At 49.5% G+C, this 27,563-nt stretch overlaps 12 protein-coding genes across 12 annotated transcripts; 4 read left to right on the top strand and 8 right to left on the bottom strand.

The window, feature by feature from the left end:
* Positions 1-265: 265 nt before the first annotated feature.
* On the top strand, positions 266-2,476 carry N7509_008734 (DNA topoisomerase 3; the record flags this gene model as incomplete). The annotated part of the gene is made up of 7 exons (XM_056633371.1): positions 266-352; positions 403-603; positions 655-833; positions 899-1,068; positions 1,122-1,444; positions 1,500-1,636; positions 1,693-2,476. The coding sequence occupies 7 exons, from the start codon at positions 266-268 to the stop codon at positions 2,474-2,476; spliced, it is 1,881 nt and encodes a 626-aa protein (XP_056483991.1).
* Positions 2,477-2,818: 342 nt separating this feature from the next.
* On the bottom strand, positions 2,819-3,127 carry N7509_008733 (uncharacterized protein; the record flags this gene model as incomplete). The annotated part of the gene is made up of 1 exon (XM_056633370.1): positions 2,819-3,127. One exon carries the CDS (start codon positions 3,125-3,127, stop codon positions 2,819-2,821), a length of 309 nt encoding a protein of 102 aa, XP_056483990.1.
* Positions 3,128-5,183: 2,056 nt separating this feature from the next.
* On the top strand, positions 5,184-7,272 carry N7509_008732 (sugar porter family MFS transporter; the record flags this gene model as incomplete). The annotated part of the gene is made up of 4 exons (XM_056633369.1): positions 5,184-5,559; positions 5,646-5,722; positions 5,784-7,020; positions 7,091-7,272. 4 exons carry the CDS (start codon positions 5,184-5,186, stop codon positions 7,270-7,272), a joined length of 1,872 nt encoding a protein of 623 aa, XP_056483989.1.
* Positions 7,273-7,542: 270 nt separating this feature from the next.
* On the bottom strand, positions 7,543-8,336 carry N7509_008731 (DUF4149 domain-containing protein; the record flags this gene model as incomplete). Its single annotated transcript, XM_056633368.1, has 4 exons — positions 7,543-7,766; positions 7,838-8,126; positions 8,202-8,235; positions 8,305-8,336. 4 exons carry the CDS (start codon positions 8,334-8,336, stop codon positions 7,543-7,545), a joined length of 579 nt encoding a protein of 192 aa, XP_056483988.1.
* A 373-nt stretch (positions 8,337-8,709) lies between these two features.
* Positions 8,710-11,389, top strand: N7509_008730 (ATP-dependent DNA helicase 2 subunit KU80; the record flags this gene model as incomplete). The annotated part of the gene is made up of 11 exons (XM_056633367.1): positions 8,710-8,838; positions 8,887-8,941; positions 9,004-9,070; positions 9,121-9,188; positions 9,246-9,414; positions 9,467-9,770; positions 9,842-10,090; positions 10,150-10,535; positions 10,593-10,798; positions 10,853-11,322; positions 11,372-11,389. The coding sequence occupies 11 exons, from the start codon at positions 8,710-8,712 to the stop codon at positions 11,387-11,389; spliced, it is 2,121 nt and encodes a 706-aa protein (XP_056483987.1).
* A 292-nt stretch (positions 11,390-11,681) lies between these two features.
* Positions 11,682-12,880, bottom strand: N7509_008729 (Qc-SNARE protein; the record flags this gene model as incomplete). Its single annotated transcript, XM_056633366.1, has 2 exons — positions 11,682-11,733; positions 11,793-12,880. 2 exons carry the CDS (start codon positions 12,878-12,880, stop codon positions 11,682-11,684), a joined length of 1,140 nt encoding a protein of 379 aa, XP_056483986.1.
* A 262-nt stretch (positions 12,881-13,142) lies between these two features.
* On the bottom strand, positions 13,143-14,496 carry N7509_008728 (SIP1 domain-containing protein; the record flags this gene model as incomplete). Its single annotated transcript, XM_056633365.1, has 2 exons — positions 13,143-14,160; positions 14,285-14,496. 2 exons carry the CDS (start codon positions 14,494-14,496, stop codon positions 13,143-13,145), a joined length of 1,230 nt encoding a protein of 409 aa, XP_056483985.1.
* Positions 14,497-16,572: 2,076 nt separating this feature from the next.
* dps1 (putative aspartyl-tRNA synthetase Dps1) lies at positions 16,573-18,298 on the bottom strand (the record flags this gene model as incomplete). Its single annotated transcript, XM_056633364.1, has 2 exons — positions 16,573-17,250; positions 17,306-18,298. The coding sequence occupies 2 exons, from the start codon at positions 18,296-18,298 to the stop codon at positions 16,573-16,575; spliced, it is 1,671 nt and encodes a 556-aa protein (XP_056483984.1).
* A 528-nt stretch (positions 18,299-18,826) lies between these two features.
* On the bottom strand, positions 18,827-20,084 carry N7509_008726 (putative HAD superfamily hydrolase; the record flags this gene model as incomplete). The annotated part of the gene is made up of 2 exons (XM_056633363.1): positions 18,827-19,892; positions 19,957-20,084. 2 exons carry the CDS (start codon positions 20,082-20,084, stop codon positions 18,827-18,829), a joined length of 1,194 nt encoding a protein of 397 aa, XP_056483983.1.
* Positions 20,085-20,794: 710 nt separating this feature from the next.
* Positions 20,795-22,050, bottom strand: N7509_008725 (F-box domain protein; the record flags this gene model as incomplete). Its single annotated transcript, XM_056633362.1, has 2 exons — positions 20,795-21,587; positions 21,656-22,050. The coding sequence occupies 2 exons, from the start codon at positions 22,048-22,050 to the stop codon at positions 20,795-20,797; spliced, it is 1,188 nt and encodes a 395-aa protein (XP_056483982.1).
* A 775-nt stretch (positions 22,051-22,825) lies between these two features.
* Positions 22,826-25,778, bottom strand: N7509_008724 (coatomer subunit gamma; the record flags this gene model as incomplete). Its single annotated transcript, XM_056633361.1, has 5 exons — positions 22,826-23,058; positions 23,117-23,932; positions 23,985-24,909; positions 24,966-25,609; positions 25,703-25,778. 5 exons carry the CDS (start codon positions 25,776-25,778, stop codon positions 22,826-22,828), a joined length of 2,694 nt encoding a protein of 897 aa, XP_056483981.1.
* A 425-nt stretch (positions 25,779-26,203) lies between these two features.
* On the top strand, positions 26,204-27,116 carry N7509_008723 (phosducin family protein; the record flags this gene model as incomplete). Its single annotated transcript, XM_056633360.1, has 3 exons — positions 26,204-26,241; positions 26,341-26,523; positions 26,630-27,116. The coding sequence occupies 3 exons, from the start codon at positions 26,204-26,206 to the stop codon at positions 27,114-27,116; spliced, it is 708 nt and encodes a 235-aa protein (XP_056483980.1).
* Positions 27,117-27,563: the final 447 nt, after the last annotated feature.

Here is a 27,563-nt window from a genome sequence, read left to right as displayed (position 1 = left end):
CGGTGATGAGGGAAAGCCGACTTTATATAGTAGTTTCTCTATGTATGTAATCAGCATACAGTATCTCCTGCGCATGGTATGTGTAAATGCATGCACGTGTAGCGTACAGTATGGTAAGGTAATGTAAGGGGGACGCGACTGATCAGGCGCGTTGTGGCCTGAGGCAAGAAGGCGCCCCACTGAAGTATTTCCCGGTTGGGACGAGAGCCTTTGCAATTGTGTCCCTCTCTTCACATGGTATCTGATCGTGTCCACTGGACTCGCCATGGCTCGGAAGATTCTCTGCGTGGCAGAGAAACCCGCCATTGCCCGTGCCGTGGCCACGCACATGTCGGGTGGCTCTTTTCAGACGGTAAGTAGCTCAAATATCGCGATGAGCAAGCGACTGATGAAGGGATGTAGCATGCAATCCGTGGAAACCAATACGTGAAAAATTATGAGTTTGAGTTCAACTTTGGGGCCCCTTGGGGGAATTGTTCCGTGACAATGACTAGCGTGATTGGCCATCTCACTGGCCTGGACTTTGAACGTCAATACAAGGGCTGGCTATCCTGTCCCCCCGGCTCTCTGTTTGAGGCTCCCGTGAAGGAAGAGGTTGACAAGGTGCGTCTGCTCTCTATCCAATCTATCTTAATCTGCTAATTATTTCCGAAGGACAAGTTGCCAATCGCAGAAAACATTCGAAATCAAGCGAGATATAGCAAAGCTTTGTTTATCTGGACCGATTGTGATCGCGAGGGAGAGCATATCGGCTCAGAGGTTCGTAATCAGGCAAAGACTGGCAATTCTCGAATTGAAGTGAGACGAGCTAGATTCAGCAACACGGAAAGAGCGTAAGTCAATTCAATGACAACAGGAAAAGAACCTGCCCGGCTGACCAATATATCCTGCAATTCAGACATGTTCTTCAAGCTGCGCGAGAACCGGTAGAGCTGGACGAGTTCCAAGCCAATGCTGTGGCTGCTAGAATCGAGCTTGATCTTCGCATTGGAGCTGCTTTCACGCGCTTGCAGACCCTTCAGCTTCAGGCTGTCGCGGAAATTTTGAAGGAGAAAGTCATCAGCTATGGTAACATTCTTTGTTCTCAAATTCCACGGTGTCTCGAGTCTAATTATTTCTAGGGTCATGTCAATTTCCTACTCTGGGGTTCGTGGTAGACCGCTATCTACGAGTGCAAAACTTCAAACCGGAAACTTTCTGGGGAATCAAGGTCATGCTCCAACGCGAAGGGAAAAAGGTCAATTTTCTTTGGAAGCGAGTTCACCTCTTTGACCGCGCAGCCGTGATCATGATGCTGGAGCGTTGTCTCTTGGCAAAGAAGGCAAAGGTCACAAGAGTGAATCAAAAGCCCAAAAGCAAATGGCGGCCGTTGCCGTTGACAACTGTCGACCTCCAGATGATGGGCAGTCGCTTTCTCCGGTTGGACAGTCAAACAATTATGAAGGTAAGTAGTACCGCATCCGCTTTAATGGGTCTCAAGATTATTGACTATTCAATAGGTCGCGGAGGCTCTGTACACCAAAGGTTTCATCAGCTATCCACGTACCGAAACCGATCAGTTTGACAAAGCAATCGATCTCAAGAAGCTTGTGGAAAAGCAATATCCAGATAATAGATGGGGACAGTATGCCAGAGAGTAAGTATCTCCACATGAGTCGCTCAGTGGATATCTCAATATTGACTTCCGTGCAGACTCATCGATGGTAAATTCAGGACTCCCCGATCTGGATCTCATAATGACAAGGCACATCCACCGATTCATCCAGTGAGCTGGGTCAACCCTTCTCAGTTGAACGAGAATGAAAAGAAGGTTTATGAATTTGTGACCCGCCGATTCCTCGCTTGCTGCTCCGACGATGCGAAAGGCAAAGGAACGGAAATCGAAATATTATACGGAGAGGAGATGTTCCATGCCAATGGCTTGATTGTTTTGGAGAAGAACTACCTTGATGTCTATGTTTATGACAAATGGGAAAGCAGCCAGCAGCTCCCTAATTTTGAGAAAGACGAGATGTTTGAGCCCACAGAAGCCAATATCTCCGAGGGCAAAACCACGGCCCCAGGCTATTTGACTGAACCTGAGCTGATTGGTCTCATGGATGCTAATGGTATTGGAACTGACGCGACAATGGCCGAGCACATTGCAAAGATCAAAGAAAGGGAATATGTGGTTGTGAACAAGCGCGGCAGTGGCCGCAGCAAGATCGAAGAGCTCATTCCCACCCGCTTGGGTATTGCGCTCGTAGAGGGGTATGATAATGTTGTGGCGGGCCTCCCGAACAGCATATCGCTGAGCAAGCCATTCCTGCGAAAGGAGATGGAGCTGAGAATGCTTGAAATATGTGCTGGCTCTAAAACTCGACAGGAAGTGGTACAGCAGAGTCTGGATATGTACCGCGAGGTGTTCATTCATACACAACGACGAATTGCGATGTTGAAAACCGCTTGTCGAAAATATCTCGTCGAGCAAGCTTGACCATGACAATTTGGGTGTTTTTTTTCGCTGTGTTAACCCACATCAACCGCCTGTACTTCTACGATGAATGAATAATGAATTAAACTTCTTTAATTTGGTCGCTATATGATATCGTTCCCATGCTCTCGTGAATCAGCCCAGTAATCAAAATTCGACCCCCCCTTCCCCGTCAATGTGGTCGATTCCAAGTCTGTAACTTCTACGGAGCGCATATCAGTTTTCTCCAGCACTGACATCATCGGTCTCAGAGGTCTCAAGCGAAGCCTTCAGTGTCCTCCCAATGTCCGAGAAGGCCTGGGAAGTTTCTCTGGGAAGTTCCCTAAGCCGCTCGTGAAAATTCTCTCAGCGTGCCATAGCCTCATCTATTCGATCTTGGTTGGTGAGATCCTCCAAATCTTGTACACCACCGTCGAACTTTGCAAACTTCGCATGCAGCCTCTGGATCGATTCTTCGACCTTTGCAAACTTCTGATCCAACTGGCGCAGCATATGATTACCTATCACAGGTAAAGTACCTGCGTATAGGTACAAGAGCTCCTCTATGTATTCGCGCTGGTCATAGTGGCTCTTAAGCTCGTTGGCGCAGTCTTCACTGCGGTACAAGATGAGCTTCACCAGTATACCGAAATTCGTAATCATCAAAACAAGCATGACTTTCTCTCAGGGACTGTTCTTGCCCTTTCCTTGGCCCATTCGATGTCAATGGGACTGACAGAGGCTTAGGGGGTTTGATTTTCGGGCGCAATAAAGCTATGATCGATGGGGGTTGGCGTATCAAATATCCCCGGAACTCTGTGCGTATGGACTGGATGCAGTGGGCTTTGTATGCCCAGAGCTTCGGATGAAACGTTGGCTGGCAGAAGATCGCCCAGGGCATACGCCGAACCGGCTAATTGAAGGCTGCTCAGTGTGCGCTGGGCGAGGGAGCTAGGAGGTCGAATGCCGGTGAATGGTATCTCTCTGTGGAAGTACCCCCAAAGACTTGAGCCCAGGAAAACTATAGTTGGGAATATGACTTTCATGTTAATGGTTGTGATGGGGGTTTTGAGATGGCAAAAAGTCGCTTGTTTTCTAAATGGTTCAAAGTCGGCTTTGGGCGATTTTCTTATAGTGTTCTAAAGCCCAGCAGTTGCAATTTGCCCTTTCAACTATTGTAGCTCAAAACTTGTCTTCAAGTAAGCTGCGATAAGAGGGATGCCAATCAATGAAAGCAGTGTATCTTCATTGACTAGAGCTCTAATATATGCCGCTGGCCAGGGTTACTATCTTCTTTGACATGGTTATTCTGCAGAGACACGGCAATAGTCGTGCATGCTACTACACGTCATTGGATCAAACTTATCATGAAAGAGTGCCCAGGTGGGATTGGATTAGCCATTGTAGAATTATATTGACTCCTATGTCAATGAACGACGCCGTTTGCCATGTGTTACCTAGATACGTTATCTTCTAGATACTAGGCTCTCTCGCCTCCTCTCTCCCCACTACTATACACTACTACTATTAGTACTATACCACTTTTCTTATCTCATCTCTTCCAGTATCCCACGCACCCTAACACATTTTTGTTGGGCACCATGCAACCCCAGAAGGCACATAGACGTTAAATATCTTAAGAGTATGCTGATTGCTGGTAGCCCTTTTCCGTGAACACCAAAAAGTTCCCAAGGATCTCGAAGAGAAGGGTGACTCCCAGAGCACGAAGTACTAGGGTGGGAATTAAACATGCTGCGGGGGCGGGCTTGGCACCGGAAGGCGTTATTCGGCGGTGGTTCCGGACGCCATTGGACTTCTTTCCGGCACTCCATTCCAAAAAGCCTGCTTGAGAAGTTGAATGGCCCCAGCCCGCTCCGTCAGTGGCGCTGATCCTCACACCACAATCCTGGGGCAAAACGAACGAAACATGAAAGAATCTGACTTCAAACTCAGAGCGTAAAAAGACACAGAAACACTTAGGCCCCCATCAAATCGGCCTCTTCGTCGAATGGAAATGGCTGCTTTAAAGGACTGTGACGTAATCGACAAAGTCGGCCTGCTTGATAGGCTCAACCGGTGGTGATCATTTCCTGGTTTCTTACCGACGATGCTTCGTGTTGCTTGCAATTGCTTACTCCTGAGCGATTTCACTTGGCTTAGGCCAGTACTATTTCGCGTGGTCGTTAGGCCTACCATACAACCGGCCATCGATTTGCGTGATGATCCACACATTGCGGAGTTCCATCTGGCGACCCACCCCCATACTATGTATCTCCGCATGGCCCGATGGGCCAGCGAGAGGGCCGTGCTTTCCATGTTTCTATGACCTCTCGGACAATAACTTACGCGGCGATTGACCAGGATTTGACAGGGAAGATGCGCCTGAGAGGGTCATACCAGGCGCGGTAACATGGATCTGGTAGGCTAGTTTTCCATTTACGGCCCATACCAAAACGAAGACACGAAGAAGAAAGAATTGGCAAGACTTGGTTCGGACTTTCTGGTGCCAGCGACATCCATACATAGCGCAATATTCTATCTCAGGAATGAAACCCAGTTGGGGCGGCACAATGCATAAAAGGCTGATATCCCCAGATTCCTATTTTGCCCCCATTCTCCTCATGAAAGCGTGAAGGATTTCCCCGCATTGTTGTCTCTAAACGGCTCTTCTCTACCACTGAGGCAAATCTCTCACATAACCTGCTGTCTTGTGGCACCTACATAACCCGACATGGCGAAGGAGAAGGTCGAGGACCCGGTTCTGGAGTCCAATTCCAAGGATGACAACCCACCATCCTTCACTCATAAAGAGAAGACGGACTATGGAGAGTCTGATTTGGAAGATCGTGGGCGTGGCCACATAAATGCTGTCTTCGAGAACCCCCTCGCCGGCATTCCACGCGAGCAGCTCTTCAAACAGGTTGAAGAATTTTGTCAACAATGGGGCCTCATGTCAGATTTGGAAACTTTCAAGAAAGGTGCACTTGTCTCACAGGCTCCGGAGTCCGCGACGACGCTGCCGGAACTGAATGATTCAGAAAGAGAAGCCCTGGAGCGTGAGCATACGCACAAGTGGAGCCAGCCATGGCAGCTCTACTTCCTAGCAAGTGAGTTGGCCGCGATATTCAATGAGGCTACTTACAGCATGTCCCTCTCAGCAGTGTAAGATGCTAATAATATTATTTGCTGACAGTTATGTGCTCTCTCGCGGCTGCTGTACAAGGTATGGATGAGACGGTCAATAATGGAGCCCAAGCTATCTACTTGAAGGTAACTTGCATCGCACTCTAATTGATGGCTGGATCAAATGGCTGACTGATTGGTGATATAGCGACTTGGTATTGAGAATAGTGACAATCTTACCGGACTCGTTGTTGGCGCACCTTACTTGGCTTGCGCTATTCTTGGCTGTTGGCTAACCGAGCCACTCAATCGTTACTTCGCTCGTCGGGGTACGATATTTATTTCCTGCTTTATTGCGGCCGTAGCCTCAATCTGGGAAGGTTTCTGCAATTCATGGGTGAATCTTTTTCTGGCTCGGTTTGTTCTTGGGCTAGGCATTGGATCAAAGTCTTCGACCGTCCCTGTCTATGCTGCCGAGTGCTCTCCGGCTCCAATTAGAGGTGCTCTAGTGATGATGTGGCAGATGTGGACGGCATTTGGTATAATGCTTGGAAATATCATGGGTGTGGCCTTTATGAATGTCGGGAATGACCTGAACTGGCGCCTAATGCTTGGTTCGACAGTGGTGCTTCCATTAATTGTTTGCAGTCAAGTCTATATCTGCCCTGAGTCCCCAAGGTGGCTGATCCAGCATGACAAGATACCCAAGGCTTATGAAAACTTCAAGATCTTACGTCCTACTGAAATCCAAGCTGCCCGAGATCTCTATTACGCCTACGTGGGGGTACAGCTGGAGCGGAAAATTAATCGGGGCAAAAACTTTTTCACTATGTTCATTGAGCTTTTCACCGTCCCAAGAAATCGCCGTGCCACTCTGGCAACCTGGATTGTGATGTTCATGCAGCAATTCTGTGGCGTTAATGTCATCGCCTACTACTCGACCACCATCTTTCAGGACTCCGGGTATGGATTGTCGAATGCGCTTCTGGCCTCCATGGGTACCGGTATTCTCAATTGGGTATTCGCACTCCCGGCTGTTTTTACCATTGATACATGGGGACGTCGCAACCTCCTTTTGTTTACATTCCCGTTCTTAGCTCTTTTCCTCTTCTGGTCCGGCTTCTCCTTCTGGATCGAGGCAGATAATCCAGAAAGCAAGAAGCGAGTGGCGATGGTCACTACTGGCATGTACTTGTTTGAAATCTTCTATTCTCCTGGTGAAGGGCCCGTTCCCTTTACTTACTCCGCCGAAGCATTCCCTCTACATGTTCGCGAGGTTGGCATGTCATGGGCAACGGCTACGACCTGGTGCTTCAACTTTATTCTTTCCTTTACTTGGCCTCATCTCCTGACAGCATTCAAGCCCCAAGGGGCTTTTGGCTGGTATGCAGCTTGGTGTCTTATTGGCTGGGTTCTAGTCTTACTTTTCGTTCCAGAGACCAAGGGTGAGTGCTTCTTCGTATTATTCTTGTATTTTCAAACCGAGTGATCTCTGCTAATCAATTTTCTGTATAGCTCTCACACTAGAGGAACTGGACCAAGTGTTTTCTGTCCCGACTAGAAAGCATGCTTCATACCAACTGAAAAATGCTTGGTGGCATTTCAGGGTCTGGGTTCTTCGTCGGAAGCTGGAACCGCTCCCAAAGTTCTACCAGGGTGCCCAACACCTTGCAGAAGCTGGCAATACTGCCTCTTAAGTAAATCAGAATTATTTTACTACGCGGCTGTAATATCACTATTACTGTTTCTGCAATTTTCTTGTGCTTATAATTATTGTTGACCGTTTTGCGCGTTTAAATGTTTGCCAATTTGTTGTGGAAAGTTTTCATTATCTAGGAAGAGGTACGCCGAAAAGATTGACAAACCGAACAAGTCGACACTCTCCACAGCGGTTTTCTATATCCTAGCAGCATTTCAATTTGAGAATAGTATCGCTTGGATATATAATACAGTATGCAGTATGTTCATCATTTGTTGGGCGTACTGTGGGCGCCGTGATCTGCAAGATCGGGGGTGTCCCTTAATTTATCCAATCTCTTGCTCAGAATAGCACCGTAGTAGACGGTTGCGATAAAGCTAACCATGTTGACCAGGCTGGACATTCCATGGATACGTCCGAATCTCTTGTTAAGGGTCACCATCTCCTTAGAATGGGGAGCAGGGTCGTAGCTCCGTTTGCCATCGCGGGTTTCTGCATGGGTTAGCTGACCATTACCATGCAACACATTGCCCAATGCTCCCAATCTTTAACTAGACACTTACCTTGGTGCTTGCGCTCCCGCATGATCTTGGTTGTTAGAGGGCGCAACACGAACATGTTGATCAAGCCGGTGAGGGCAACAGTGGCCATCGGCAAGAACGTGTTCAACCGGTTTTCAGGGGCCAAAAGCCCAGAAACACCGAGCGCTTGGCCACCCCGGCTGGCTGTCAGGGCCACGACGACTGGAAGCGCGGTCTGCATGGAGAAATAGACGGGGAAGATGGCGGTCTGCAGGCTTGCAAACTGTGGCCGCGGCAAGGCGCGGAAGGCCACGATCCCGCCTACGAAGGACTAATGAAGAGTTAGAAATGCTTTTTGGTCATATTCATGGCAAATGCTTAGATAAAAATGGCGCGTCAGACATACCTGGAAGAACTGGGTGCCCAGCAGGGTACCATAGCTGGAAGATTGTCAGTACATGATTCTAGCCTTATGACTGCTACTGATGGTAACTCTTTGGGCAACAAACCTGAGAATGTGATAGGGGCGCGGATCATTCATTATGGCGTATGACTATAATCAGATACTGAAAATGGGAAATAGTCGATCTTCTTGGTGGCAGACTTAAATCACTTTGAGTTGGACGTAGAGATGGATTTCGATGGGAAGTGGGACCACCCGGCCGGATAAAGCCACGCTCTCTAATGTGGGCATATCCAATATTGCCACGCTATTCATTGCCGGTAAACAACTAACTCCACGTCGTTATTACTAATCGCACGCTGATCAAGTGATGTCATGTGCTCGCGCGCCAGCCTAAACGAAAAAGGAAATATCACGCGTCTGCCTGGCTCTAGACTAGGAGCCTCATCTCATCGTCTTTTTCACTTTTTGTTTTTTCCACATCTCCCGTTTCTTGCGGTGTTCAGATTCAATGGCTCAAAAAGAGGCAACCATTTACATTGTCGACGTGGGCAGGTCCATGGGCGAACGGCGTCATGGCCGCTCCGTCACAGATCTGGAGTGGGCCATGCAGTATGTCTGGGACAAGATCACCACCACGGTACGCGTTTTCTCTCGATATTTATGAACATCGCTCACCAAATTTTAGGTTGGAAATGGCCGAAAGACAGCGAATGTTTCGGTTCTTGCTCTGCGTTCAGATGGTAGGCATTTCCATGCAATGTCATTCGTTTCCCTTCGGGCAAGTCTAACTAGACAAAACCAGACACGTCAAATGAGCTCCGAGAGGACGCACATAACTCGAACATATCGGTTCTTTCGAGATTAGGACAGTATGATGTCTATTGGTACCTGGCAAAGTACACGACTGACCCTCGTATAGAGTTCTCATGCCTGATATCCGAAGCCTGAGTGATTCCATCAAACCCAGCAATACAAACCGGGGCGACGGTACATGAATGCCCCCTCCTGATATGGACATAAACCAGCAAGCTGACTCTAATCAAGCCATTTCTGCCATTGTCGTTGCTATTACAATGATCAATGAGTTTACCAGAACGCTTAAGTACAAGCGGAAGATCGTCCTGGTCACAAACGGTACTGGGCCGATGAGCGACAATGGCCTTGAGGAGATCCAAAAGAAAATCGTCAGTGATGGAATTGAACTGGATATTCTGTAAGTGAATTACTATGTGTCGTTGCTGTTGTACCCGACTAATCTTCTACAGGGGAGCTGATTTCGACGATCCGGAGTACGGGGTAAAAGAGGAAGATAAAGATCCCCACAAGGTAATATTTACCCCCAAAAAATGGTGGGAATCCTGCTTATGCTCTTTGCAAACTCACAGGCACAAAATGAGAGCCTGCTTCGTGGATTCGCTGAAGGCTGCGGGGGGGACCTATGGAACCCTAGAGGAGGCTATCGCTGAATTAGAAACCCCTCGGATTAAAGCCGTCAATCCCATGCCATCTTTCAAAGGCATGCTCAGACTTGGCGATTCTCAGAAATACGAGACAGCTGTACAGATTCCGGTTGAGCGTTATCCCAAACATACGTCGCCCGCCCGCCGTCTGCCAGCTCTTTTGTCCCTGTCTCCAAAAAGACCCAGGAAGAGGAAGGAGACCCGAAGCCAAGCCAAGGCGATGCTCTTACAGCTGTGAGAATGGCACGAACTTACCAAGTTGACGATCCGTCTGCGGTTGGTGGCAAAGTTGATGTTGAACGTGATGACCTCGCAAAGGGCTATGAGTATGGCCGGACAGCTGTCCACATCAGCCAAATAGATGAAAACATTACGAGATTAGACACATTCGCCTGTCTGGATCTCATCGGTTTCATCAGCCAGGACAAGGTAGAGAGAGCATCATCATTTGATTTGATCGAACTTCGACTAAACTAATTGCTCTACAGTACGATCGATACCTGCACATGTCCAATGCTAACATTATCATTCCGGAACGTGCAAATGATAAGGCTTCTCTGGCACTGTCGTCTTTCACCCACGCCTTACACCTATCGTCTTTCTATGCTGTTGCTCGAATGGTCACCAAGGAGAATCGAGCCCCTCTGGTCGTCTTGCTTGCACCGTCCATCAATGCAGGTTATGAATGCCTCATTGAGGTACAGCTTCCTTTTTCGGAAGATGTTCGATCATACCAGTTTCCTCCGTTGGACAAGGTGATCACCGTATCCGGCAAAACTATCACCGAGCACCGAAATCTCCCAAATCAAGACCTCCAAGAAGCAATGGATAATTATGTTGATAGTATGGAGCTGGACCACAAGGATGAACTTGGGTGAGTGGTCTGATCAGAGGACCCTGGTACACAACTGACAAAATGGATCACTCGTAGGAATGATGTGCTCCCCATTGATGAATCTTTCTCTCCGCTGCTGCACCGGATCGAGTCGGCAGTACGGCATCGTGCTGTGCAGCCAGACAACCCCATTCTTGAGTCGCCTGAAATCCTCACCAAATTCGCACATCCTGATGAGGAGCTTGTGAAGAACTCAGCGTCCTTGCTTGAGAACTTGATCTCTAAAGCGGATGTTAAAAAAGGTAACTACTATTCTGGTTTAACTAACGGACCTCTTGCTAACCATATTATTTTAGTTCCTCCCAAGACAAAAGGACGCAAGCGCCAACGCGAAACAGAGAAGCCTCTTTCCGGTCTGGACGTCGACGCTCTTCTCAACCAAGAGCCAAAGCGTGCCAACATATCGCCCGATAATGCTATCCCGGAGTTCAAGCAGATGCTGTCCCGTGCGGAAAATATTGAAACCATTATTGGTGCCGTCAAGCAACTATGTGCTATCATCGAATCACAGATCAAGAACAGTCTGGGCGACGCCAACTATGATCGTGTTGTGGAAGAATTGGGAACTCTGCGTGACGAGCTAGTTGACTACGAAGAGCCTGCTCTTTACAACGATTTCCTGCGCTCATTAAAGTCAAAGATGTTGCTAGAGGAGCTCGGTGGCGATCGACGAGAGCTGTGGTGGCTATTGCGACGAAGCAAGATTGGCCTTATTGACCGAAAGGCCTCTGATCGATCTGAGGTCTCAGAGGAAGAGGCAAAGGAGGTGAGTAAATCAACACCAAGCTTGCAAGATGATACTAACGCATCCGCAGTTCCTTTCTCCAAGTTGAAACTCTGGGTAGGGACTATTAACTATGAACCGCAAGCACGAACTTGCATTCCTTTTAGCACAATTCACGAGAATGGCACATCAAATAATGCCCCGGGAGAGAAACCTTGTGATCTTGTAAATTTTCAACACTATCAACATTTCGCGCATAGGGTATAGTAAACCAAGATAACAGCAATGTAGCACCATGATATCCGTACCAATGAACGCTCGAACCCCTCCTCAATGTCAGAAAACACCACAGTCTATGATAAGTTTCGGTAAAGGAAGAATATGCAACTTTCGCTTGATAATTATGAGATCTTGCCGATGCGCTTTTTACCAACATCGAGCTTGGCCTTGAGTCTAGAATAGTAGTTAGCACTTCAAGGTGCGAGTAGTTCGGGTTCAGAGGGGGAACGAACCGATCAGTGTCCTCATCCGCCAACCTCAACAAATCATTATGCACTTCCAGCTCTTCATGAATAGCCTGCCCCAGCTCTCTCTGTCTGATGATAATCTTCAACAATTCGTCCACGCTCTGATCCTGATCCTGCATCGTTTGTTTTTGCAGCTGCAGTACTCCCTGGTTGTCAAGCTCACGCGTCCGCTCCGTTTCTTTACCGAGAACTCTTCCGGGGCGAGCGGGGGTTCGGCGCCCATTGCTTGCACTATCGAGTTTCCCAAAAAGTTCTTCCTTGTCCTTATCTGGCATTGCGGCGACCGCGCTATCGAGTCGGGTCTTGGTTGCCATGGCTTGTAACAGGTCTTCCAGGCCATCTTTTTCCTTGCGCGCATTTATGAGAAGATCCTTCCGACGGCGCAGTTCGCCCTCTCCCAGGCTGGACGAAGGAGACTGGCCGGGTTGGGACCCACGGCTGCTCAGGGTCCTCAGGCCTTCCTCCAGGTGCCCGAGCATTGTACCCGCGCGCACAAGACTGCTCTTTGCCTGGGCGGAACTCTCATGTTGCTTCGAAGGAATAGTCTCTTGGTCACGACGAGAAAGTTGGAGGCGGGCGTCATGTAGGTGTGTTTTCATGTCGCGGTGGTAATCGAGCCATAGTGTTGGGTCGGTGATCTGGCCGTTGGATGCGGAACCAGGATCTGTGATCGCGGCATGTAACCGGTTCGAGGTGTTCTTTGCGCCGTTCGAGGAGGCGACGGCAGCTGTGGGGAGGTTCAGAAACGTCCGCCAGGCAGAAGAGGTGCGCCAGCGACCATCGGGCGATTCATTGATTGCTTGGAGGTACTCTTCCAGCCCACGGCGACGATCTTCTCGAAAGCTTTGGTTTGAGACAGTGTTCGAGAACCAGGACTTTGAAGGGAGGGACACTGGTGGCGGTTCACTGGTCTGGGTGATAAGGGAGGCGTGAAAAGCGGAGAAGTCGGAGTAGCGCTTGGAGACGGTGAAGGAGCGAAGTGGGAGACGCAGAGTGATGTGATAGACTGTGTGAGGTGGGGATGTGGGTGAGAGACTGGTGGTCGGAATGGCGATCTCAACGGTTGGCGCCATGGCTGGTGTAGTGGGATGTAAGGAGAGAAGAAGGGAAGAAGGGAAGAAGCTATTGAGACAACCTTAGGAAAGTCTACTACTCGTAGTACGATGGTCCTCCGGGCCAACACGCATGACGCAAGGCACCCGAAACGGTTTAGTCCCGTCACGCTCAGGTATATAAATGATCTACTGCTGTACAAAGTTGACATGCTGCCAGTTACTGGTGACTCTGCATTTAATAATTTTGTAAAATTTTGCAAATGGGGTATATGTTTGAAAATCAGGGTGGGGTTTGCGCTCCAGTCCAAACCTCTCGTGCCTCCAAGAGATCTCGCTGCCCAAAGAATTCGCCCACGACAGTGATGATCATATCGAGCATGGCACGGATTTGTTTCACCCGAGTCTCGCTATTGGAAGTATCCTCCGGTACAGCGTCCTCGCTATCTTGTAGCCTGGCCTGTAACCTCGCCTTTGCCGCCGCCAGTTCGTCTGGTTGGTCGGCATCACTAGGCATCTCCACGTCATGTGTATCCGATTCTTCAGCTTTGTGCTCAGTTGATGGAGTTGCTGGCTCCTCTTTGCCATCTTGATCATATTCTTCGGTGGGTGAATCTTCTTCATAGGCCTCCTCCTCCTCCTCTTCGGCTTCCTCGCCCGCCTCTTCTGCCTCTCGAACCTTTTCAAGGATCTTCGCGGCCCGTTTCCCGAGATCGCGTATCTCACCCACTTCCTCTGTAGAAAGTTCTCCAACTTCGCGACATTTTCCCAGTAGGCCCCATACCCAGGCGCCCAGGCGCCTTATGCCCGCGGTATCGCCACTTCGTACATTATCCGACAGCCCTCTCGCGATCACCTGCAACACACTCAGCACACTCTCCGAGTCCATACAGGCAAGCTGCACCATCTGAGGATCAACCGCGAGGGTCAGGCGTCGCCATTCCTTGCGTGCAGGTGCATGATTTCGGGGGAGGCTGATAGGGTGCGAGTCGTCGAGGCCAGCGATCGCCGTGGCGGGAGGAGTACACCTCAAGGTGGATCGGAGAAGCAGGAATCGGTGTCGGAGAAGATTATAGTAGGAATATTGAGCTTCGGGGTATCCTTTTTCAAGAGATGCGAGCGATTTTTCGTCGGAATTCGCGGGGGCGACGTAGGCTTCGTCCATGTAGAAACCGGCTTTGAAGGACAACTTTTGCCGGTCGCGTTCACTCGAATTCACCGGAGCATTTGAATTTGGTGTTGCTGTGACCGTTTGGGAGCTTTCGGCGATGAATAGTGAGGGCAGTGCATTCGCTTCGGATCTATATTGGATCATTGGGTCAGAATCAAGTCTGCGATGAAGAAAAGATGGGATAGCTGAGCGAGAAGAGCGTTCTTTAGCACGCGCTCTGGCATCAGGCATCGGGCTTGAAGAGGGAGACTCACCGAACCATGCGTAAATACTCCAATCCATCATCTGCTGGGCCATAGAAGAGCTCGTCTCCAGCGTCGTCCAAGCCAGGGAACGCATTCTTCTGGCCGTAGACGGGGTGACTCCGTGGCTGTTCATGAGGTGTCGCTCCATCGCCGGCATCCTCGTGTAGACGAGGACGCTTGGGTGCGGGTGCCGACATGGGTGTCTTGCGCTTGTTAGGCATTCAAGGTATTAGGGGAGTTAGAGGAGAAAAGTTGAGGCAGCTTGATCCAGGCCGGGCGGCTTTCACTCATAATTAAGTGGGCCCACTCAGCTTATCGGCACTGGATCTACGATAAGCTGGCCTCCCCGTGCTGACAGTGCCAAGACAGACTATAAAGCACCTCAAGATGTGAAATGTAAATTTTTGGCATCATTTTATTCTCTCAAAACGACGATTCAACATGTTCAACAGGAATGCATAAAATACCCTGGGCTCTGTATTCGAACCCGAGACCTTACGGATTGTGACAGTATCATCATAAAATACGCTCTTTCCATCTGAAGCACCCCGAGGAAAGATGAAGTCATCGTGTCAACAACCCATCACCTAGGGGTGAAATGCATAGTAACCGAGGGATTGGAGTATTTTTGAGACTAGAATACAATTTTCCCGGGTTGGAATATTGATACTGCAAGTTTGAAATTCCGATAATGGAAGAATTGGGGCCCGGGGGATTTGGTGAATTTGATTGCATGTATGGTAATGGTGGTGGTATTCCGCAAAGGGTAGGGGGACCATTATATATATTGGACACAAAGCCTTTTGACACTGTCGCCTACAACGCCCCCAAGCGATTTTTCATTCCCGAAAAAATAACCATAAAATTGAGTAAATTTAGGGGAATTATTTTCTCACTCCAATTATTTTTTGAAAGACGTGGGTGGAAATCCTTCGAGTTGGCGTGTGCGTGAGATTCAAGTTGGTGCTGGTGTTGGCGCTCTGCCCTGGGTGTACATAGGTAGAGGCCTTTTACCATGTCGACTACAATACCCCCAAGCGATTATTTATTTTTGAAAAAAATAAGGATAAAACTAAGAAAATTTAGGAGAGTCATTTCTACCCTTTGATTATTTCTAAGAGACATGGGTGAAAATTCTTCAAGTTGGCGTTCTGGTGCGTGAGAGTAGAGGCTTTTTAACATATCGTCTACGACGCCCCCAAGCGATTTCTTTTCCCGGAAAAAATAAGCATAAAACGGAGAAAATTCAGGAGAGTAATCTCTACAGTTTGATTATTTTTGAGATATGGGTAGAAATTGTTCGAGTTGGTTGTTCTGGTGGGTGAGGGTGGATGGGAATAGCTTCAAATCCACGCCCGCGACAGCGCGCAGACATGCAGTCGAAATTAGCAGCAACCCAGGTCGTACAGGCGCACAGACCCATTCCCTGAGGACCAATGGTGATCATGGAGACCCCTGAAAATTTTAAGTATTTTTAGTAAGCAATGCGGGGGTCCCCACTTTGTAGTACTCGTACTCGATGAGATGGGAAGAATCATCGGAGATCCACATACTATTTTCAGAAACCAAGTGTTCGATAAGAATCGGTAACAAGTGGTAATAGGTACAGCTGAGGGTGAGTGGCGTAGTGGTCTAACCGACCGCTGCTGCAATAAAGCGAGTCCTCAGCACCTGCCTTGTTGTGCGCTCCGGCGCGATACAACCTGGCGGGTAGGTTCCCGGTGCACCTGATGTCCTCAGGAAAAGCTAGGATAGGTGGGAAACTGCCTATGCCTTGGCAGCATCGGATCCCGAAAATCCTCACTAGAGGGTTTTATAGCCTGGACCACCCCTTCGGGGGTTGGGAAGGGTGAATTTTTTTTTTTTTTTCATTTCCCCCTTCTTTCCCTTTCCTCTTTTTCATGACTTTCCTTCCGCCAAACTCACCATCTCATCATTAACTGGCGACTCCATGACCAATTAATGAATTAGATCTCCGTTTCTCTTCCATGTCAACCGACAGTGGGGCCCCGGGGGGGGGGGGGGTGGACCAGACTATGAATTGACAGGAACCGAAACTGTTCCTCTTTGGTCTATAAGACCCACCACGGGCAGGTGGTCCTTGTTTTCTGCATGATAGATATCAAATTTCAGCGGATACGAAGCACGTATCTTTTATATTGATTCTCTTTCAGCCTGGGAAAACAGCTCGATAGGCATGGTCCGGCTAGAGACGGAAAATATCAACTTAAAGGGTCATTCCATGCAATTCATTTTTGATCTTTCTTTGCTATATTCTATCTACACAAGCCAGCCATTCAAGGGCGCAGACGCTGGGGGTCACGGGGGAATAGCGACGCCAGACGCACGTTCGGTAGACCCAGGAAGAACATGACAATACGGTTCATACCCAGACCACCACCAGCGTGAGGTGGGCAACCCTGGCGGAAAGCATTGAGATAGTCCTCAAAGCCCTCCTGGGTAGGGTCCAGACCCTTGGAGCGCATTGACTCCTCGAGCTCGGTGATGTCGTTAATGCGCTGGGCGCCAGACATGATCTCCTCACCACGCATGAAGAAATCGTACGAGTTGGAGAAGCGGGCATCGCTGGGGTCGGCCTTGGTGTAGAAGGGACGGACAGCCATGGGGAACTTGTCCAAAACGTAGAAGTCGGTGTCGTACTTGTCGCGAATGATCTGTCCAAGCTGCTTCTCCATGGCGGTGCTGAAGTCGTTCTCGAAGCGTTCCTGCTCCGACATGTCGACGCCAGCCTCCTTCAGCAGGGCAACACCATCCATGTAGTTCAGACGCAGAGCCTTGCCGTGCTTGGGCAGCTTGAAGTCACCGGCCTTGGGGTAAGACTTCTGGATGGTAGCGATCTGGGCGGCGTAGCGCTCCTTGAGCTGGGAGAGAATAAAGACCAGGAGATCCTCAGCGAACTCAAGAACCTCGTGGTAGTGGTGGTCAAAGGTCTTCTCGAAATCAAGACCAGCAAACTACAAGTTATTAGCATAGCTACCACCAAAAAAAAACTTTCGATAATTATCGTACCTCGGTCAAGTGACGGTGCGTGTTGCTGTCCTCCGCACGGAAAACGGGAGCGATCTCGAACACGTTCTCCATATCACCGGCAATACACATCTGCTTGTACAGCTGAGGGCTCTGAGCGAGGTAACCAGTGCGCTTGAAGTACTTGACTTCGAACACGTTGCTGCCACCTTCGGTGGCCGCGCCGACCAGCTTGGGGGTGAAAATCCACCGGGAACCGCTCTTGATCATATACTCGGAGAACAGCTGGGCAACACCACTGGAGATCCAGGTGATGGCCTGGCTGGTCTCGGTTTGGAGGTCCAGGACACGGTTGTCCAGACGGGTCTTGAGGGTAACAATGGGGGCACCCTCAGAATCAACCTGGGGGGCATCATCGGCAGTCTCAACGGGTGGTGGGCGCTCGGCATCCTTGACCTGCATGGGCAGCATTTGCGCGGCTTCAGAGATCATGTACACCTTGTGGATGTGGATCTCAAGGTGCTGGATGGTAGCAGAGGAGATGGGGATCTCGGGCTTCTTGATCAGACCGGTAACCTGGACAATGGAGTTGACGTTCAGTCCACCGGTGAACTTGATCATCTGTCGGGAGATGGGCTCGGCGGCCGCAATAACGGCCTGGATCTTCTGACCCTGCTGGCGCAGCATCAGGAAAGCAAGCTTGGCACTTTGCACGCGCGCATTGTCCACACGGGCGACAACAGTAACCTCCTTCTCTTCGTCGGTGAAGTCGGTGAATCGCGTGGTGGGGTTGACATCGTCGGATTCGGGGAGCTTGCCGTAAAGGTGCTTGGCGGTGTCATTGGCTTCTTGAGCAGCAGCCTGAGCCTTCTCCTGTGCAGCGCGGGCAGCGGCCTTCTCAGCCTTAGCCTTTTCCTTTGCGGCCTTCTTCGCCGCGTTCTTGCTGGCGCTCTTAGAGTCACCTTCCGCGGCGGGAGCGGCGGGCGCGCCGGTCTCCTCGGGCTTGGGGCGAGTGGGCAATTCGGAGTCCGCCATAATGCTTTGAAGAGGAGTGTTAGATACGAACACAATTGACCGCGGGAATGTGGATTCCTTACCTTAATGATACACTTTGAATGGGGTGACTCGATGCGGTTGACACTTTGAGTCACCCCGCCGTGCAAAACTGCCCTAAACCCTAAGAGGGGTGATCATCACATGACCCCCCCACATATCGATCGCGGGGTGCCTGAGGAATCAGGAAGGATTCAATGGAAGCATACTAGTACTACTAGTACGATGGAGTTAAGAGACATTTGCTATACACTACTTGCAGATTTACCATAATCAAACAGTTGAGTTAGAATGTTTACGCGAGGCTGACAGCATCTTCCTATCATCACCAATTCCAGGTGAAAAAGTAGAATATTGATTCATGTTGGTATCCCGTAGTATGTGCATGGGATAATATGATATGACGCTAAGTTAACTCCAGGATGTAGTGACTGATCAATCTCCTGTCACCCAGATATGCATTGGAACTATACTTGGAATTTCGCATAAAGAGCCAAGCCGACCGCGAAATTACCACTTTGAAGATTTCAGTGCCCATTGAACGGCCTTCTGTACATCATCGGTAATTGTTTTAGGAGTCCATGCAGGATCACCTCCAGTGTAGACACCAGTACGGACCAAAATGGACTCCCAGCTGCTGCCGAACCCACTGCGATACGAGTTTGCGCCCCGAATGTCCGATTCTGGGTTGTCCCCAACCATATAGACTCGCTGCAAGGGTGGCAGATCTGTACCAAAGACCTTGGACCGGTTGCGGAGCAGCTGCCTTTTGGCAAACTCATACGTTCCCTGGTATGGTTTTCCGATCACAGTTTTCTTCAGCTCAATGCCTTTGGCGGGTCCACCAGTGGTCGCAGCCCAGACACCCTCGAGTGCTTCTCGGAACCCGCCCTGGCCAAGACGCGACAGAGGATAGGCTGCTGCCCACCAAAGATCCGGATTGGAGAAATACAAATGCGGCTGACCATCCTGCTGGTAGCCGTGGTTGGGCAGGTCAGTTCGGCCGTTCTTCTCTGACAGTGTACCGACGTGGCCTTGCGACGAGAGCAAGATATCCATAATTACTTGGGTATCAAGTCCCCAGTCACGAGGGTCATTGAATACAAAGACAGCATCAATCTTGAGACCCTTAGTCATATCGGTGGAATCGAGCGGCTTAGGAAGCGGCCGGGCAAAAGTCTTATAGTGATCGGAGAAGTTCTTCGAGAAGGGCCAAATCGAGGGATTGGCCATAAAGATATCACCCGGTGTCACGACATTCTTGAAGCCGTATTGTTCCGCCACTCGTCGACAATTATCGCCATCGCCTCCAGCCACCAAAACACATTTGTTCTCGAGGGCGCTCGCCGCATCAGGTCCCTTGACTAGTTCCGCAAAAGGCGAATGACTTTGAACGATGTCCGTTGCATCCAATGACACATTCAGCTTCTCGCTGATTTCTGCAACGCGCTCTGTCTCGTGTTTACCTCCGCCATTGGTAAGTAAGATGAAGGGGATCCCCTGCTCTTTCAGGAGGGCCAATGAGTCGGCAGCGCCAGGGATAGGTTTCGAAGCTCGTAGGAGGACTCCATCAATGCTGAGAAAGAATGATTAGATTGGGGAAACAGTGAGCTGGCCGTGTGCATACATCAGTCACTCACTCGAAGGCAAAGGCGAAGTTCGGGACTCGGGACGCGCTGGCGGTCTGAATAGCTCGACGGCCAGCATTGTATTGGCCGGGTACACGCCGGAGCAAATTTAGAGACCGCCACATAGTCTGCGAATTCATCTGTAAAGTGGTGAAAGGGAGGTTGTGGGAAGAAAAGAAGGAGAAGAGGAAGGGGATACAGGAGAGGGGGTGATATCATTTCCAACCCCAACTCCAACTCTTTTAACTCCGCCTTCCCCCTACCCCACTCTTTCTCCGATTCGCCGCGCATTGAGCATTCTCATCTCTCTGGACCTCATGCATAGAATACATTGATTGTTTGATACCGAGCGACCTTGATCACAGAAATGACATTGGAATTAATTAACCACTGATGGCGCGATCTCCCACCCCGTTTTTCCTAATCCCAATCCCTTTCGTCCTTTTGTTCGTGCTATTTCCATACTGACTCGCGGGGTCTAGTATTGCCCGTTCTGGTCATAGCAAAAACGTTCTACTTAGATCAACAAATCGAAGGCTAACTCTTCTTAACCCCACAACTTTGACTTTAATCAATTCCGAGCCTACTGTTTCAAAATCGGAGTCTACCAAGATACTACTCGTACTATTTACTGTACTAGCCGTTATCAAAATTCTACTTGAAGCTATTTAAAAAAATACGGTTAAATTGATAGTATGAACTAACTTCCACTCTGACGCTTCTAATCATAATCATAATCCGTCCGTCTATATGCGGGTTCGTCGTTATAATGGTATTTCTAGGCTATGCAATGCTATTGGGGTATTCTTAGTGAGACTCCGTATCCGTGGCCACTAACGCATTAATTGGTTCAATTGAGGATTGTCAATCCGAATGGGTGAGTTGATTCAAACTCAGCAAGCCGAGGGTCATCGTCGTCCGGTAGGTGAAGCCAAATTTCGTCGTCGATCTTTCGGTAGTCATTCAGCATGAGTCCTACGTCTGGAGAGACTTTAAGACACCACACATTGCTGAATTGGTTTTGCAACCCTCGGAGAAGTAAAATTTGGAGCCATTCACCATCGTCTGATTCCAACTCAAAACCAGGCTGTGCGGGATCGATCTCTAATATCTGAATGGGCGATACCTGTAGCCCCGGGCCATCGAGCAGCGTCGTAGCAAGATCTGCAGGTATTTTGAGATGGTAAAGCATCTCCATTGACTCGAGAGCTCCCGCTATATCGAATTGTTCATTTTCCACTTCATCTTTCCATATGTCGTGATTATCAGAACCGATGGTCAGTTCTCTGAGCCCTTGACTAAGCCTCTTGTTACGCAGAGTAACCGCGAGGACGTAAAGATCAAGATTAACGCAATGATCAAATGTTAACTTTTCGAGATTTTCCGGCCAGCAGAAATCTAACATCGTTTCGTAATCGACGTGGCCCCCGACTATCAGATCGATCAGTGACTGCGGCCACTGATCCACGGTGTCGTTTGTATGAACGAGCTTCATTGAAGTGGGAAGTATGAGACATTCGAGCCTTTTAATACCACTGATAGCTTTTTTGAGTTTCGGAAAGCTTATAGAGCTTCCTATAACCAAGCTTAAGTCTAAACGTAGAAGATTCTGGCATCTGGAAAGCGCTGCAAGGCTGTTGATGCTACTTGATAGTTAGTCTCGGTCCAAACGATGGCCACCGCCCTATAAGACCTCTCCGGATTTACTCACGCAAAGGATACACGAGGTGCCGTGAAAGAAATAAGGCTTGAGCTCGCCGCTTTTAATAGCCGTGCAGTTTGGCTAGGGGAGCTGTGGTGGACCAGCTCCTGCAAGTGAAGCTCCTTCACCAAAGACCCGAGGTCGACCTTTGATTTTTTGGCCCTGGACTGGGGACTGACTGTGGATAGAAAATTGCCGAACTTGTTTCCTCGCGCAAGTTGCGGGCTACGATACAGAAACTCGATGCTGGCCGAGTACCATGCACGACCAAGAAGGCAGAAGTTGTACATATTTTTCTGGCGAGAGAGCAACGAGTCCTTCTGTCCTTCATCAGCCCAGTAGAGAAATTGGGCAATGAGAATGAGAATTTCCACTGGAAGGTCGGGGGCAACGAAATCGCCCATGTTGGGTGGTTGGACTTTCATGGCAAGCGGAGCCGGAGGCAAGGGCCAACCTAAGGCGCTCCATACGTAGTTTTGCTACATGAAAAAATTATAGTAGCAAAATTATTATGTAATAATTTACTAGTAGTAAGGTCGGGTGAGATACATCCACATCCTAAAAGTCTATACCCACAGCGACTATCTATGTATACGATAATATTTATACTGAAATTTATTTGTTAGTATAGCATTGCCTGGCCTAATTTTTCATGATGTAAAAAGATTGGTGGCCTTAAGGTGACCCCGGAGCTCGTACTACGTAGGAACCTTACTAGGCACCTTTGCCGTCATGACAATTGCTACTAGTAATACATAGAAAGGATACAACGGATACGAATCTGGTAGCGAACCAAGTAGCTACTAGTAGTACCTTATCTGAGATCTTTACCCAGCTAGGTTTATTCAGTAACCAAATTTAATTGCTTCGCCTCGGTCCGCACGCAACAATCGATCTATGTAGACACCCCAACAAAGCAGAAGATAGAGAAGAAACGGAAGAAAATCGGCTCGATAACAGACAAAAACAAGTCCTCCAAGCTTTTATTGCGGCCATCATGGGACTCGTCATAAGTAGCAGAAATCGCCCTGGAAGCTTAAGAAACAGCGGCACAGATTGAGAATGAACAAGAACAACAGGGTGCGAGGGCGCGTGAAGAATGCAGAACCATCCTCATGTCTACTACAATTTGATATCGAATGGAGAAAAGAAAAGGGAAATAGTTTAAAAGGGAAAACATTAAGTGACAGAGGCAAGCACCGCAGCAGCAACTCCCTCTTCTTCTGCCCGGACAGTGATCTTGGTTGTGATACCGCTCTTGCTCGAGAACGCCATCTTGACCAGAGCAGCCACCCGGCCACCAGAGACGGTCTTACCGAAGAGCTTCAGGGTGTGTGTGCTGTTGTTGAGAGCAACATCAGTCCCCTCCAGGGGTTGGAGGGAAAGGGCAGCGATCAGTTGCTCCGTGGCATCTGGAAAGTTGTTAGTAACTTAATATTTAATCAACTGGAACGCAAATGAGATACATACCGATGATACTCTTCATGTTGCTCAATTGCAGAGTCTCACTCTCCTCCTCGCCATTAGCGCCAGTCTGCTCCCAGACGTGGTCGAAGCTGCCGGCAAAAGTGGGGATAACGTAGTCGCTACCAGTGAGCTCGAGATCTTCCACCTGGTACTCGTCATCGTAGCCCTCATCCTCGGGATCGCCAGTGGTAGGATCGATCTCCTTGCTGGTGAACTTCAGGATATTGGTAAAGGAAGAGATTGGGACGCTGTGCTCGCCACCCAGCTTCTTGAAGGCAGCGTAGACGACGCCAGGCTCGTTCGGCGAAAGCTTGGGGGCAGGAATCATGAAATCATCCTCCAGCACGTCATCCTCCTCTGGCGTCGCGACCACAGTCACGTTTTCAAGGACGGTATCGGGAAGAGTGTTCTTAATATCATATTGCACAACGATGTGCTCCTTGAAAATGTGCTTGACAGCAGTCACAACATACTCAGTCTCGCTCTCAGAAAGCTCGACAGGACCGGAAGACTTGAGCAAAGTGCCGTATTCCTTGATATCGGGGTGTTGCATGAGTTGCTCGGCATACTTTTGGGTGGCAGCCGCACTGTTTGCCTCGGTAGCGCTGTTCGCCTTGCTCTTCGTAGGACCGGCCGAAGGGGCCTTGAGGGTGGGTGTGGCGGAAGTGAGCTTCTTGGTCCGCTCCTCGGCCAAGGCCTGCTCGTGGCTGACAACGGGAACAGAAGAAACATCAAAGGCAGCAGCGAAATTCTGCTTGTCGTTCGAGGTCACATACATGACAAGTTGGTGCTCAAAGGTGGAAAGAGAGTACATGGAGTCTAGGGGTGTCAGTAAAAAATTGCATTTTGAGAGGGAAGTCGGATTTCTTACCGTTCTTGATAAACGGTCCTGCCATAGCATCATCTGCTCCCATCAAGCGCAGGTTGAGGGCAGCACGATCGCGAACCTCATCGTCGGTATCGTCGAGACAACGGGTGAGAAGAACGTGCACACTCGACTTGACTTCAGGGTCAGTTTGGCCAACACCAAACTTAGCCAGAGCAGTGACGGCAGCGGCACGCACAATGGCGTTCTCCAGCACGACACGGTTATAGATATAGCGGATGTACTTGGTAGGGTGCGAGGTCTTGGGGCCCTCGACACCAAGCAGATGCAGAACGCGGACAGACAGCTTGGTGAACTCGCAGTCCTCGATAAATTCGCAAAGATGAGCAAGAGCTTCTTCCTTACTCTCGGGGACAAATTTGATCAGATCGAACATGCTCTCCACAACAGTGCGCTTGAATTCATATCCACCCTCGTCACGCAGAATGCCACTCAAGAACACGAGCATACCGGCTTGCTTACTGGGGAACTTGAGGCACAATGTGCGGATAGCCTCGACAATAGTGATCTTAAACTCATCGGTGATATCGGCCATGAAACCCGAGATCTGCTTCATCAGGCGATCGACACTAGCCTCGTTACCGGTCTTAAGCAAGGTGGTGATAGCAAAAGTAGCGATAGAGCGGTTGGTGTTAGAGATAAGCGACTCAATATCGGGGTTGCAGACGTTGACGACCTGCGGCTTGAAGGAGGCGAAGTTGTGGAGGATGCGAATGGCGGCGAACTTCGTGATAGAGCGTGGGGAAGACAGGAAAAGCTGAAGAACGTGGACAGCCTGGGATGCCTCGGCGTCGGTGACATCTCGGAGGTCGCAGATGGCCTTTGCAGCCTCGAAGTTGACCATCTCGTGCTTGTGACGGAGCCAGCCATCCAACATCTGCATCATGGGTTTCCGGAGACCAGGATCCTCCTCCGCCAGCTTAGCAGCCAGGCGGACCAGCAGAACCAGGGCAGCAGGGCTCTGACAACGCCTGCGGCACCATATTGCTGAACCATCTTCACCAGCGCCATGCGATCGTGCGAGCGCATTTGGTACAGGAGACCAATTGCGTGGTATTGTGTCATAAAGTTCGACTGGGAGATGGCGTGGGCCTGAGAGCCAGATGAGAAACCTAGGAAACCGGTAGACTGCTTTGAAGAAGAAGCAGCTTCTTGAGTCTCACTCTGCCATCTCCGAACGACATCGCGAGCAACGGGCAGGAGGTGGTAGGACGAAACCAAGGCGGCGGAGGAAACCGAGGGAGTCTTGTCGACAATGGCAGTCTTGATGAGTCGCTCAATGCCCTGGACTGTGGATCCATCGATGATACGGCACAGCGCCCGAATAGCGTTGGCCCGGTAGAGAACGTCGCTGCCAACGGCAGTGTCCTTCATGATGATACTGGTGGACATGATAACATCCTCCGCAGTGCCCGCAAGCTCCTTCAAAATCAGATACACCATCTGTCGCAGCGAGGGATCCTTGTTCTGGAACAGCTTTGAGATACCGAAGAAGAGGGTTGTGGCTTCGTTGGTTGGGAATTGCTCCCCAGTGAAGAGGAGGACCGCGATCTTGGTCAGTAGGGTTCGGCATGTTCGCGGTGAGATGGGGGAGGAATTGAACAGTCGAGCTAGAAGAATTGGCCTAGGTCAGTACACAAGGAGGGAGTGGTGCGGTTGTGAATCGGAGTGCCAGGGGGGGAGGCCATTGTCCGATTGCATACCGTCTTGGAACACCGAGGTCCGATCAAGCCTGATCATGACCTGGTCCGCATCTTCGTCTTTCTTCATATAGCTCATCTTGCCCAGGTGCTGGGATTGCACCAGCGGATTGTGTTCGCGATCTCCTTAGGCTCGGAGTGGGTTCGATTGGGGGGTGGAGGGAGGACAGAGTAACAGCAGGAGGGCGGTGTAGGCCAACTACTGCATGCGCATAGTCAACCCCCAAAGCAAAGGGCGAGAAAGAGGAGAGGAAAAAGAAAAGGGGTGTGGAGAAGAGTTGGTGATGAATCTCGACCTCGAACTCCAACTGTTTATGGAGTTAGGTGAAGGTGGCCTTCCGTGTGTTTGGCAGCCACTGTGGCGCCCGAGCCAAACACTGCAAACAGGTGGCATCATGCATTTGAGATGCCTTGCTCCGCTCTCTCAACTTGCTCTCTTTCCCTCTTCCACAGTCTCTATTCTCTTCATTTCTTGATACGGTTCACTGTCAAATTGAAGTCAATATGCAGGTTGAAGTCAACCCCAACGAGGACACTGAATGGTATCGTCCCTTATTACCTGCATGAAGCATGCATTCCCGCTTGCGGGGACAGCTATATATGACCACGTTCTGACTTGATTTCTCTTTTTTTTTTTTTAGGAACGACATTCTTCGCCAACATGGAATTATCCCTGAGAAGCCCAAAGACCCCGAACCTTTGATCCAAGAGGCTCTAATCGAGGCCACTCGAAAGGCCCATGAAAATCGCCTGGAGGACAAGGATGTTGATGAGTTGGATGCATTAGAAGACGAGGAGGATGAGGAATTCCTTCAGCAATATCGGTGAGTCTCGTGCCTGCCACCAGCACAGCTGTCCCCTGGATTCTCGCAAGCCCTCGGCATGTTCGATACCCAGTTCAACAACCAAACTAACTCCTTACCTTGTTAGTCAAAAACGCCTTGCAGAGCTCAACACACTACAACATACCAGTCTTTTCAACCAGGTCTATCCTCTCCAGAAAGTCGACTATGCCCGAGAGGTAACCGACGCCTCCAACAGCGCCTTCGTGCTTGTCAATCTGACAGCCCAAGGTGCCAATGTTGAGTCCCGGGTATTGACAGAGCTATGGCGGCAAATGGCAGTTAAGTTCGGCGACATCAAGTTCTGTGAGATCCGCGCCGACATGTGTATTGAGGGGTACCCAGAGAAGAATACCCCCACCATTCTCGTCTACAAAGATACCGAGATTAAGAGGCAGTTGATCACTCTTCGGGAACTCAACGGACCCCAAACCAAGATCGAAGACTTGGAGAAGCTACTCATTGACCTTGGTGCGCTGAAGGAGAGTGATGTTCGTCTCAAGAAGCGCTCCGACTCCATGGAGGCGGGTGATGATGAACTGAACGTTGAAGATTATGATGACGACTGGGATTAAGATCCCTCGACTACTCGACGTAACACGACCCAGAATTTTCATGACTATGCGATGTTTTGTATATTATGCAATTGGTCCAGTTTATGACCTTATGTTGGAGATTGGAAAGAGGAGGATTTGAAGCAAAAACTGTAAAAATCATCCCAGATGATGAAGATTCCAGGGCTCGGATTGTATCCAGACCCTGCGAGATCCAGCCAATGGGACAGGATTATCAGGCCAATTCTCGTGCGTGGTTGATCCAGCGACGGAAGGCATGCAAATAAGCAGCTGTTGAATTGTACATTCCTCTAGTTTTGAAGTTGTTCCTGCGACGTTTTGGACATAGTAATTTGTTTTCAGTAGAAGCTACTATCGAGCCTGATATTTCAAGGCTGTCCAAAAGACAAAAGAAGTTTCAATGTCAACTTGAATGTGCTAAACAATATAAAACACATAATAGCCTAA

This window comes from Penicillium cosmopolitanum (genome assembly GCF_028827165.1).
Source record: "Penicillium cosmopolitanum strain IBT 29677 chromosome Unknown utg000009l:1.0-9042332.0:1.0-9050551.0, whole genome shotgun sequence".
In the NCBI taxonomy this organism is placed as follows: Eukaryota; Fungi; Ascomycota; class Eurotiomycetes; order Eurotiales; family Aspergillaceae; genus Penicillium; species Penicillium cosmopolitanum.
Note: the sequence above shows the minus strand (reverse complement) of the source record. Positions and strands in the feature narration are given on the sequence as shown.